Source organism: Salmo salar, chromosome 15, assembly GCF_965601325.2.
Source record: "Salmo salar chromosome 15, fSalSal1, whole genome shotgun sequence".
NCBI classification, from domain to species: Eukaryota; Metazoa; Chordata; class Actinopteri; order Salmoniformes; family Salmonidae; genus Salmo; species Salmo salar.
Genome location: NC_138305.1, coordinates 58619466 through 58632500, shown reverse-complemented (window position 1 = coordinate 58632500; position 13035 = coordinate 58619466). Strand labels below are relative to the sequence as shown.

At 43.3% G+C, this 13035-nt stretch overlaps 1 protein-coding gene across 4 annotated transcripts in view; it reads left to right on the top strand.

The window, feature by feature from the left end:
* LOC106571556 (1-phosphatidylinositol 4,5-bisphosphate phosphodiesterase beta-1) overlaps positions 1–13035 on the top strand; it is a 228559-nt gene that overhangs the window by 166664 nt on the left and 48860 nt on the right. For all 4 annotated transcript variants that reach the window (XR_006759204.1, XM_045695874.2, XM_045695877.2 and 1 more), the window contains exons 10-11: positions 9804–9950; positions 12131–12288. Coding sequence is in view for 3 of the 4 variants with exons in the window: in XM_045695874.2 (XP_045551830.1) it covers positions 9804–9950; positions 12131–12288 (305 nt within the window). In the remaining variant the exon portion in view is untranslated. The remainder of the gene's footprint in view (positions 1–9803; positions 9951–12130; positions 12289–13035) is intronic.

The following is a 13035-nucleotide window of genomic DNA, read 5'->3' as shown; positions in this document are numbered from 1 at the left end:
AACACTTTCACCAGTTGTCCTCTGAGTCATTCAGATGTTCATTGGCAAACTTCAGACGGGCATGTATATGTGCTTTCTTGAGCAGGGGGACCTTGCGGGCGCTGCAGGATTTCAGTCCTTCACGGCGTAGTGTGTTACCAATTGTTTTCTTGGTGACTATGGTCCCAGCTGCCTTGAGATCATTGACAAGATCCTCCCGTGTAGTTCTGGGCTGATTCCTCACCCTTCTCATGATCATTGCAACTCCCCCCCCCCCCCCAAAAAAATGTAAAATTAAAAGATCTTGCATGGAGCCCCAGACCGAGGGAGATTGACAGTTCTTTTGTGTTTCTTCCATTTGCGAATAATCGCACCAGCTGTTGTCACCTTCTCACCAAGCAGCTTGGCGATGGTCTTGTAGCCCATTCCAGCCTTGTGTAGGTCTACAATCTTGTCCCTGGACATCCTTGGAGAGCTCTTTGGTCTTGGCCATGGTGGAGAGTTTGGAATCTGATTGATTGATTGCTTCTGTGGACAGGTGTCTTTTATACAGGTAACAAACTGAGATTAGGAGCACTCCCTTTAAGAGTGTGCTCCTAATCTCAGCTCGTTACCTGTATAAAAGACACCTGGGAGCCAGAAATCTTTCTAACTGAGAGGGGGTCAAATACTTATTTCCCTCATTAAAATGCAAATCAATTTAAAACATTTTTGACATGCATTTTTCTGGATTTTTTTGTTGTTATTCTGTCTCTCACTGTTCAAATAAACCTACCATTACAATTATAGACTGATCATTTCTTTGTCAGTGGGCAAACGTACAAAATCAGCAGGGGATCAAATACTTTTTTCCCTCACTGTATATTTACATGTTTTAGAAGAACTCTGGTGTTTTGAGAGTATACCCCCCCCCCCCCCCCCCTTCTCTGAGGGGTGGTAAGTTTGGCAGGAGAGTTACCATAGAAACCACTCAGCAACATCGTGTCCCAGGGGCCAAGAAACAGGAGATCTAGTGGGGTTCCAGGGAACGCTTAGACCCACACACACACACACAAACACACTTACATACAAAACTCACAATCACGTATACACTTGCTCTACACTTCGTTCCTCTCTCATGCAATTCCTTCTTTCTTTTGCTATCAGACTGTGTGTGTGTGAGTGTGTGTGTGTGCTCAATGGTAAAGAACACTTAGGGGAGGACTCCCTGTCTATCCACCTGTCATGCTCATACTAGTGACACACACACACACACACACACACACACACACACACACACACACACACACACATGAACACGTGGGAACACACACACTCTGTTTATCATACAGTCACAGTCAGTTTCCCCTTCGTTTAGTGGAACAGTCAAATCGCCCTGTAAACAGAGTTCTGTCTCATCGCAGGCACACACTCTGTCACACTGTGTCAAGTCAAGTACAGACACTGACTACCGACAGTACTTATTATGCAGATTGTTATTAGACCCATTATAACCTCTTTATAATGAGCTAATAATCCTTTACTACCATGTTATTATACATCTATTACACCCCTGCTCTCTGGCTTAGAGCTCTGTGGTTACAGAGACTTCAGGAGTGAGGATCCACCCATTTGGTATCTCAGTCATGTTTATGCTACCTTCTCCAAGTCCTGAATCACACCAGTGGGCCAGAGCACTCAACAGCGCATACATGTTGTCCTGCTGGTTCAACTCAACGCTAAGAGTGAGGAGTGATGTCTGCTTTACACAAGGGGTGTCCCAAATGGAAGCCTATTCCCTATACAGTCCACTACTTTTGGGACCTGGTCAAAAGTAGTGGACTTATGCAGGGAATATGGCGTCGTTTAGGATGCAACCAGGGATATGAGAGTTTAGATGTGGTGTTTCATGGAAAGAAACTGTCCTGTGAGACAGAAGCTGGGGTTCAGACACACTGAGCCACAACTTCATGGCCAAAGAAAATCACTGGGAATTTTTGGTGACCGAGGTGCTGCTTTAAGTTTTTACATTGTAATGGTCAAACAGATGACAAGTTAATTGTATTTCACTTCAGCTATATTAGCAATTTTAGCGTAGAATAAATATGTTCTAGGCTATGCAGAGCCGTAGTCGGATATATTTGGGTCCACCCGGGTCTATCAGCTGTAGTTACATAGACCTGAGACCTGATGACAATCAAACAGGACCGCATTCGGACCAGAGGGAAAAAATAACATTTTGGACCCGGACCCGCTCGGCGGTCGGGTTTGGGTTGACCCGTGAATACCTCTAACACACACACACGTCCCTCTGCCCTTCCCAGTCCGAACGACAGATTTCCCACTGCAGTATTTATTCAGCCTGGGGCAGAGGAAGGACTGCCATCTGCTCTGATGATAGCCACAGAGTTACACACACACACACACACACACACACACACACACACACACACACACACACACACACACACACACACACACACACACCACACACAGACACACACATAACCTTCCCCTTCACATACTCTTCACGCGTTTCCTCTATACCACACAATCTTCACACCAACATTCATACACACCCACACACTCTCTCACTCACTCTCTCACTTCCTCACACACACACACACTCACATGTGCGTTTGCCCTCTTCCCAGGTCCGTGGGACAGAACAGATCCTGAGGTCCAGTCCTACCGGGGTTCTTATTCAGGAAGAGGAGTGGAAAAAGAGACTCCTGTTCTCTCTCTCTCACTCACTCTCTCCCTCTCTCACTCTCGCGCTCTCTCTCTCTCGCTCTCTCTCTCTCTCGCTCTCTCTCTCTCTGTCTTGCTCCCTCTCTCTCTTTGTCTTTCTGACCCTCTCGCTGTCTCTCAATTCAGTTCAATTTAAGGGCTTTATTGGCATGGGAAACTTATATTTGCATTGCCAAAGCAAGTGAAATAGATAATAAACAAATTAACAACAACATAAAATAATAGCAAACATTACACTTACAAAAGAATAAACATTTTTACATTTTAGTAGACACTCTTATCCAGAGCGACTTACAGTAGTGAATGCATACATTTTATTATTATTATATATTTTTTTTGGTACTGGTCCCCCATGGGAATCGAACCCACAACCCTGGCATTGCAAACACCATGCTCTACCAACTCAGCCACACGGGACCGTTTCAAATGTCATATTATGTCTATATACGGTGTTGTAATGATGTGTAAATAGTTAATGTACAAAAGGGAAAATTAATAAACATAAATACAGGTTGTATTTACATTGGTGTTTGTTCTTCACTGGTTGCCCTTTTCTTGTGGCAACAGGTCACAAATCTCGCTGCTGTGATGGCACACTGTGGTATTTCACCCAATAGATATGGGAGTTTATCAAAATTGGGTTTGTTTTCGAATTCATTGTGGATCTGTGTAATCTGAGGGAAATATGTGTCTCTAATATGGTCATACATTTGGCAGGTGGTTAGGAAGTGCAGCTCAGTTTCCAGCTAATTTTGTGAGCAGTGGGCACATAGCCTGTCTTCTCTTGAGAGCCAGGTCTGCCTACGGCGGCCTTTCTCAATAACAAGGCTATGCTCACCGAGTCTGTACATAGTCAAAGCTTTCCTTAGTTTTGGTCAGTCACAGTGGTCAGGTATTCTGCCACTGTGTACTCTTTGTTTAGAGCCAAATAGCATTCTAGTTTTCTCCGTTATTTGGTCAATTCTTTCCAATGTGTCAAGTAATGCATGCATGATTTGGTTGGGTCTAATTGTGTTGCTGTCCTGGGGCTCTGTGGGGTCTGTTTGTGTTTGTGAACAGAGCCAGCTTTCTTAGGGGGCTCTTCTCCATGTGTATTTATCTGTAGGTGATGGCTTTGTTATGGAAGGTTTGGGAATTGCTTCCTTTTATGTGGTTGTAGAATTTAACGGCTCTTTTCTGGATTTTGATAATTAGCCATCGGCCTAATTCTGCTCTGCATACATTATTTGGTGTTTTACTGTGTACACGGAGGATATTTTTTCAGAATTCTGCATTCAGAGTCTCAATTTGGTGTTTGTCCCATTTAGTGAATTCTTGGTTGGAGAGCGTACCCCAGACCTCACAACCATAAAGGGAAATGGGTTCTATAACTCATTCAAGTATTTTTAGCCAGATCCTAATTGGTATGTCAAATTTTATGTTCCTTTTGATGGCATAGAAGGCCCTTCTTGCCTTGTCTCTCAGCTCGTTCACAGCTTTGTGTAAGTTATCTGTGGCTCTGATGTTTAGGCCAAGATATGTATAGTTTTTTGTGTGCTCTAGGGCAACGGTGTCTAGATGGAATTTGTATTTGTGGTCCTGGGAACTGGACCTTTTTTGGAACACCATTATTTTTGTCTTACTGAGATTTACTGTCAGGGCCCAGGTCTGACAGAATCTGTGCAGAAGATCTAGGTACTGCTGTAGGCCCTCCTTGGTTGGGGACAGAAGCACCAGATCATCAGCAAACAGTAGTCATTTGAATACAGATTCTAGTAGGGTGATGCAGACTGTGCTGCATGCAGACTGTTCTAGTGCCCTCGCCAATTCGTTGATATACAGTATATGTTGAAGAGGGTGGGGCTTAAGCTGCATCCCTGTCTCACACCCCGGCCCTGTGGAAAGAAATGTGTGTGTTTTTTGCTAATTTTAACCCCACTCTTGTTGTTTGTGTACATGGATTTTATAATGTTGTATGTTTTTCCCCCAACACCACTTTCCATCAATTTGTATAGCTGTCACGTCCGTCGTATAAAGTGGACCAAAATGCAGCGGGAATGTGTATACTCGTCTTCTTTTATTCGGCAGAAAGAAGGAAAACCAAAACAAAAGTATACAAAAAACAACGACGATAAACAGTCCTGTAAGGCTTACAGCTAGCTATACACGGAACAACTACCCACAACATCCCATAGAAAAACACCCCTCTTAAATAGGACCTTCAATTAGAAGCAACTAGGAGCAGCTGCTTCAAATTGAAGGTCAACCCAACAAACACCACATAGAAATAGACATACTAGAACTAACATAGAAATAGACTAACAAGAACATAACCCAACAAACCCCGAAACACTCTAAACAAACACCCCTCTTAAAACAGAACATAGCCCAACAAACCCCGAAACACTCTAAACAAACACCCCTCTTAAAACAGAACATAGCCCAACAAACCCCGAAACACTCTAAACAAACACCCCTCTTAAAACAGAACATAGCCCAACAAACCCCGAAACACTCTAAACAAACACCCCTCTTAAAACAGAACATAGCCCAACAAACCCCGAAACACTCTAAATAAACACACCCCTGCCACGTCCTGACCAAACTACAATAACAAATAACCCCTTATACTGGTCAGGACGTGACAATAGCAGGCCCTCGTGCCAAATTGAGTTAAAAACTGTTTTGAAATAAACAAAGCATGAGAAGACTTTGCCTTTGTTTTGGATTGTTTGTTTGTCAATTAGGGTGTGCAGGGTGAATACGTGGTCTGTCATACGGTAATTTGGTACAAAGCGAATTTGACATTTTCTCAGTACATTGTTTTTCGCTGAGGAAATGTACGAGTCTGCTGTTAATGATAATGCAGAGGATTTTCCCAAGGTTGTTGTTGACCCATATCCCACGGTAGTTATTTGGGTCAAATTTGTCTCCACTTTTGTAGATTGGGGTGATCAGTCCTTGCTTCCAAATATTGGGGAAGATGCCAGAGCTGAGGATGATGTTAAAGAGTTTAAGTATAGCCAATTGGAATTTGTGGTCTGTACATTTTATAATTTCATTTAGGATACCATCAACACCACAGGCCTTTTTGGGTTGGAGGGTTTGTATTTTGTCCTGTAGTTCATTCAATGTAATTGGAGAATCCAGTGGGTTTAATAGTTGATTCTAAGATTTGTATTTGATCATTTGATCATGTATGTTTTTGCTGTTTGTTCTTTGTTATGGAGACCCAAAGATTGGAGAAGTGGTTTATCCATACATATCCATTTTGGATAGATACCTCTTCGTGTTGTTGTTTGTTTAGAGTTTTCCAATTTTCCCAGAAGTGGTGAGATTCTATAGATTCTTCAATTACATTGAGCTGATTTCTGACATGCTGTTCCTTCTTTTTCCGTAGTGTACTTCTGTATTGTTTTAGTGATTTACCATAGTGGAGCCGTAGACTCAGGTTTTCTGGGTCTCTATGTTTTTGGTTGGATAGGTTTCTCAATTTCTTTCTTAGGTTTTTAATTCTTCATCAAACCATTTGTCATTGTTGTTCATTTTCTTAGGTTGTCTGCTTGACATTTTTCGATTTGATAGGGAAGCTGAGAGGTCAAATATACTGTTTAGGTTTTCTACTGCCAAGTTTACTCTTTCACTATTACAGTGAAACATTTTGTCAAGGAAATTGTCTAGAAGGGATTGAATTTGTTGTTGCCTAGTTGTTTTTTGGTAGATTTCCACGCTACTTTCCTTCCATCTATAGCATGTATTGATATTATTCAGCTCCTTTGGCTTTGCTGTCTCATGATTGAGTATTGCTCTATAGAGTGTGATTAGAGTGTGATTTTTCTGTGATCTGATAGGGGTGTCAGTGGGCTGACTGTGAACGCTCTAAAAGACTGGGTTGAGGTCAGTGATAAATTCTTCTACAGTACTACTGCCAAGAGATGAGCTGTGTGTACCTACCATAGGAGTCCCCTCGAAGCCTACCATTGACTATGTACATACCCAGCGTCCGACAGAGCAGGAGTTGTGACCCATTTTTGTTGGTTATGTTGTCGTAGTTGTGTCTAGGGGGGCATATGGGGGAGGGAATGCTGTCACCTCCAGGTAGGTGTTTGTCCCCCTGTGTGCTGAGGATGTCTGATTCTTGTCCGGTTCTGGCATTTAGGTCGCCTTTCTCTCGTCTCTCTGACCCTCACTTGCTCTCTCGCTCTCTCTCTCTCTTTCTCTCTCTCTCTCTCTCTCTCTCTCTCTCTCTCTCTCTCTCTCTCTCTTTCTCTCTCTCTCTCTCTCTCACACACAGAGACCTAAACAAGGTCCTCTTAACCTATGTCTTAAGTCAGTTATGTCTAAATCAAATCTGTATAGACCTTTGATGAACTCATAACCTTTACCTCTGGAAGGCTTGACAACATTTGAAAACTTCAATCAAACCTGCCATATTAGGGACTTACAAACTACTACCTCGAAAAGTAGAACCATCTACACTACATCACCAAAGTATGTGGACACCTGCTCGTCGAACATCTCATTCCAAAATCATAGAGTTGGTCCCCCCTTAATATGGAGTATGGTAATAATATGGTCCCCCCTTTGCTGCTATAACAGCCTTCATTCTTCTGGGAAGGATTTCCACTAGATGTTGGAACATTGCTGCGGGGACTTGCTTCCATTCAGCCACAAGAGAATTAGTGAGGTCAGGCACTGATGTTGGTCGATTAGGCCTGGCTGATGGTTGGCATTCCAATTCATCCCAAAGGTGTTTGAGGTCAGGGCTCTGTACAGGCCAGTCAAGTTCTTCCACACCGATCTCAACAAACCATTTCTGTATGGACCTCGCATTGTGCACAGGGGCATTGTCATGCTGAAACAGGATAGGGCCTTCCCCAAACTGTTGCCACAAAGTTGGAAGCACAGAATCATCTAGAATGTTATTGTATTTTGTAGCGTTAAGATTTACCTTCACTGGAACTAAGGGGCCTAGCCCGAACCATGAAAAACAGCCCCAGACCATTCATTATTCCTCCTCAGCAAACTTTACAGTTGCCACTATACATTAGGGCAGGTAGCGTTCTCCTGGCATCCGCCAAACCTAGATTCGTCCATCGCACTGCCAGATGGTGAAGCGTGATTCATCACTCTAGAGAACGTGTTTCCAGTGCTCAAGAGTCCAATGTCGATGAGCTTTACACCACTCCAGCAGTCGCATGGCATTGTGCATGGTGATCTTAGGCTTGTGTGTGGCTGCTCGGCCATGGAAACCACAGGAGGTTGGTGGCACCTTAATTGGGGAGGACTGGCTCATGGTAATGGCTGAAGCGGAATCAGTGGAATGGTATCAAATACATCATACACCTGGTTTGATGCCATTTCATTCACTCCATTCCAGCCATTATTAAGAGCCATTCTCCCCTTAGCAGCCTCCACTGATGGAAACCCATTTAATGAAGCTCCCGACAAACAGTTCTTGTGCTGACGTTGCTTCCAGAGGCAGTTTGGAACTCAGTAGTGACTGTTGCAACCGAGGACAGACCATTTTTACACATTACGCGCTTCAGCACTTAGCGGTCACGTTCTATGATCTTGTGTGGCCTACCACTTTGCGGCTGAGCAGTTGTTGCTCCTAGAAGTTTCCACTTCACAATAACAGCACTTTCAGTTGACCGGGGCAGCTCTAACAGGGCAGAAATTTGATGAACTGACTTGTTGGAAAGGTGGCATCCTTTGACGGTGCCATGTTGAAAGTCACTGGGCTCTTCAGTAAGGTCATTCTACTGCCAATGTTTGTCTATGGAGATTGCATGGCTGTGTGCTCGATTTTATACACCTGTCAGTGACGTGTGTGGCTGAAATAGCCAAATCCACTAATCCGAAGGGGAGTCCACCCACTTTTGTATATATAGTGTATCTGTGAGGGGAGTTGTCGTTTTACAGGTTTTATTTCACCGTAGGGAAAGCATTTAGGCGTTCCTCTCAGACACAGGGCTGGTGGAGGAGATTACACAGGGCACAGATCTAGGATCAGCTTACACTCCCCAGTGTCTCTGCAGAGGTAAGGTTTGTACCAGAGGGAGATAGGTGTGTGTGTGTGTGTGTGTGTGTGTGTGTGTGTGTGTGTGTGTGTGTGTGTGTGTGTGTGTGTGTGTGTGTGTGTGTGTGTAACAGTCGCTAGTTCTGGGTGCCTGTGCGGTTAAGGGAGGCTAATTGGCTGCTTGTGTTAGCGTTTATTTCCCCGGCTATAGAGATCATTGATCAAAGGATATTGGTTTAGTGTGCGTGTGTGTGATGTGTTGGATTTAAAGGGAGCATGTCTGTCATGGGAGTGGGAGCGTTTGAAGCTTCTCATGCACCTGACTTGTAAATGCACTCTTTGAATGTTTATTCTACAGGATATCTGAGTGATTTTAAAACAATAAGCTAACAGCACTTATTAATTATTACTTCATCATTTGCCTCTGCGTTGTGCAATCTATTTTTTTTTTTTTTTTTTTTTACATCTAAGGTATTAACACACACTGGAAGAACGCCAGAGTGTGGATTGTAGGGTGACTCAGTGTGGGAGTCATAGGTCCAACCCTTGTGGTCAGGGTTTGAAACAGCCTTTGTCCCTGAGATTGATCTCTGTGGCTCTCTAATGTACACCCACACACATACACACTGGGGCCCTCTAATGTAGACATGGATTGATTGAGGGAACCACACACACACACACACACACACACACACTGATTGATTGAGGGACTGTGTCGATGGGTAATAATGTCAGTGGTGAAACCTTTCCATCCGGGTTACACTAGAGATTTTTCAGCTTGTCTGCTTTTGTTAGCAGCATTAGGACCTAGTTTAAACTCTGCAGGGTTAAGCTTAGTTGAGCTACAACCTAACACTTAGCTTACAGCCTGTAGCACAAAACTGACACGATGGACACATATCTTTACCCAGGGTTTGAGAGGTTGTCTTCCAGTGTCTCCACTTCTCTGTCTATTGTCTCTGCTGTTTTGCTCATCTTGTCATCCTGCAGGTTAGATGTAGGCTTTGCCAAGCATCTGAGTAATGAGTCTAAGCTACAGTAGCTACAGAGCTACCCTCTGTAATGTTGTGTGTTTTTGTGCGTGTTCCTACAGGTCAGATCTCAGTGGAGGGCTTCGCCAAGTATCTGAGTAGTGAAGAGAACAGCATCATCCCACCAGAGAAGCTGGACCAGAGTGAAGACATGACCTTACCGCTGTCTCATTACTTCATCAACTCTTCCCACAATACATACCTCACAGGTAGGCACCTATTTTGAAACTTCAGAAACTTTTATTCCAGGTTTTTTATTGAAATACTCTGGTTGCTACTAACACCGGTTCTTGAAGGAAGTTTCACCTTCCTGTTTCACCCTCCTCTACTGTAAGTCTGTCATCCAATATCAGCCAATAAGGGGCCTTCTCCTCCTGTGTACCTCAGGTGCTTATCCAATCAGCACTCTCTTTGAGACTGACTTCATTCTTATTCATGAGTTCAACATTTCTTCAGACTGGTATTCAGACTGACTGGCATGTGGCAGCAATAAGAATTACAAACCAAAACTACAAAGGCCATTCTAGCTACAAGAGATATTATTATTCATATATTGAAATATATTCCGGGGAGATGGATTGCGCATGAAAATCTCTCGTGAATCAACTTTCTCCCGCCAGAGGAACATTTTATTTCTTTAATAGGCTAATGTCAAAGACTGAAAAGGGAAAAATAAATTGAGGAAGATACACAATGTGTTCATTCATTCCCTTATCACGTCTTCTTATTCTTATTCTCCTATTGACACGTTGTTGTAAGGGAGTGCATAACTGGCGGCAGGGAAGTCAGACGCAGGAGAGCAAAACTGGGTAATCAACGGAGCAGTTTTATTCATAAAACCACCGGAAACCAGAACAATAAACAAATGGGTACAAAACCCGTCGCGCACCAGAGAAAACGTGCACATGCACTTACAATAAACAATTCCGCACAAAGACATGGGGGGAACAGAGGGTTAAATACACAACATGTAATGAGGGAAATTGAGACCAGGTGTGTGAGAAGACAAGACAAAACAAATGGAAAATGAAAAGTGGATCGATGATGGCTAGAAGACCGGAGACGCCGACTGCCGAGCACCGCCCGAACAAGGAGGGGAACCGACTTCGGCGGAAGTCGTGACAGTTGTCTTATTGTATTACACATTAATGAACTAAGTTATGACGATAAATCATTTCTGGAAGTTACAAAGAAACTTTACAGAGACCTTTGCTTGCAGTGTTGGGGAAGATACTATGAAAATATAGTTCACCAAGCTACCAATTACTTCACACTGGAAGAAGATAAGCTATACTAAAGTTACCCTTGAGAAAGATATTGTTTACTTAACTGAAGTTACTTTGAAAAATACATTTTTCATATGTAAATCTGAAATGTCATAGACTACAGATTGCAAGAGCAGATCACTTGGGGGGTCATACTGTATTTCAACTTAGCCTATACAGTATGTGTAATTTAGCCTGTTAAACACAAAAACACTGTTTAAAGTGAGAATTAGGCAGGTCTGATCCCGAAAAATAAAGGAAATGATTGCCTACTTCACACATATTTTATTTTTGCAAAACAATGGTAGTTAGCTACACCGCTACATGTCCAAAAAGTTATTAACTACTGAAAACACTACAAAGATTTAATTCAATCCAACTACCACCAAGTTGCTGCAAAATGTAGATACATTACTAGTTGAACAACATGTAGTTCACTACTCCCCAACACTGTTTGCTTGTTCCATGGCAGAGGAAGACAAGGATATTTCTAATAAGTCATTACTGCTTATTTTATCGTGGTCAGGGCATTATTATTCCTTCACATTGATCCGTCTGTAATCTCCTTCTTATTAAAACTGTGTTTCATGCCGTGCTGAAGGCAGGAACTCATTTAGAAGTTAACTTTCCTCTAATGGCGGATGCTGTAATCACCCGGAAGTCGTGTTGTGTGTGTGTCTGTGTGTGTGTCCATTCACGCTCCTTAGGAAGAGATGAAATTGCATTTATAGAGGAGCTCAGGGGGCGCATCCTGAAGTGCGACACACAGACACACATACCCACATCCACTCAGCCACAGATGTGCCTGCGTCTCGCATTGACACTGTTGTCTCTGCGCGGCGGTAATACGATGCTAATGTGGAGATAATTGCTTTGTTAATGGAGAAAGTGGGGATGAGATCTGCTTGTGCGCTGCTCGGCTGTGTGGAATGTGGTGCTGCTCGTATCCATTTCCCCACTCTAATGGCTAATGTGCTTAATGAGAGCTTGAGATGTGTGGGAATGTCTCGTGTTGACACACAGTAGGACTCCTGGATCTCAGAAGGAAATAATGTGGTTATTAACTGTTGAAAGAGTAATGTGTGTGTGTGTGCGCGCGCCCATGTTTGTTTGTGTGTGTGTAGCGGGCCAGCTGGCAGGTAACTCGTCGGTGGAGATGTACCGCCAGGTCCTCCTTTCAGGGTGTCGCTGTATCGAGTTGGACTGCTGGAAGGGACGCACCACCGAAGAAGAACCTGTCATCACACACGGATTCACCATGACAACTGAAATCTCCTTCAAGGTAAACTGTCTGGAACCAGAGAGATAGAGGAGAGAGAGAGAAGGGAGCAAAAGAGAGGAGGGAGAGGGGTCGAGGAAGGAAGAGAGAGCTGGAAAGAGAGAGAGCAACAGATTGTTTGAGTAACAGGGACACAGAGGCAACGATTTGCGTGGTGTTTAGTATGGTAGAGAGCAACAGGAGAGAGGGGAGGAGAGAATAATTGAAGCACGGAGGGGTAAAGGAGAGAAGCAGAGGGAAGAACGAATAAGCCCAGGGAGAGGAGAGGAGGAAAGGAGGGAGCCAGGCCTAGGGTGGAGAAGAGATTGATTGATAGAGGGGAATTTGGTCTTTATTAATGAGAGTACTAAGTGCAAGAGAAGTTGGATTGAGAGTAAAGTAGAAATGTGTAAGTGGACTGGTAGAGGGAATGAGAGACGGAGAGAGAGTAGGGGAAGTGTGTGTGATAGAGACAGAGGTAAAGCTATTAAGTGCATTAAATGCATTAGTGTTTGTAAAATGGTTGTAAATTTCACTTAACCACTTCATCTGTAACCATTTAACACTCCCTATCAGATGTTCAATGAGTCAACAAGCTCTACACCAGTTGCTCTCCACATCACTGTAAATACTGTATAATACCAATATTGTACTTCAAATATTCCTATATTTTGGTTTAGCCTGACCAGAGGTCATTTGGTTAAGAGTTGATGAAAATCTGAGCCGTTTCAACGCACATCTATGAAACTAGATTCACCAATTCTGATCAGC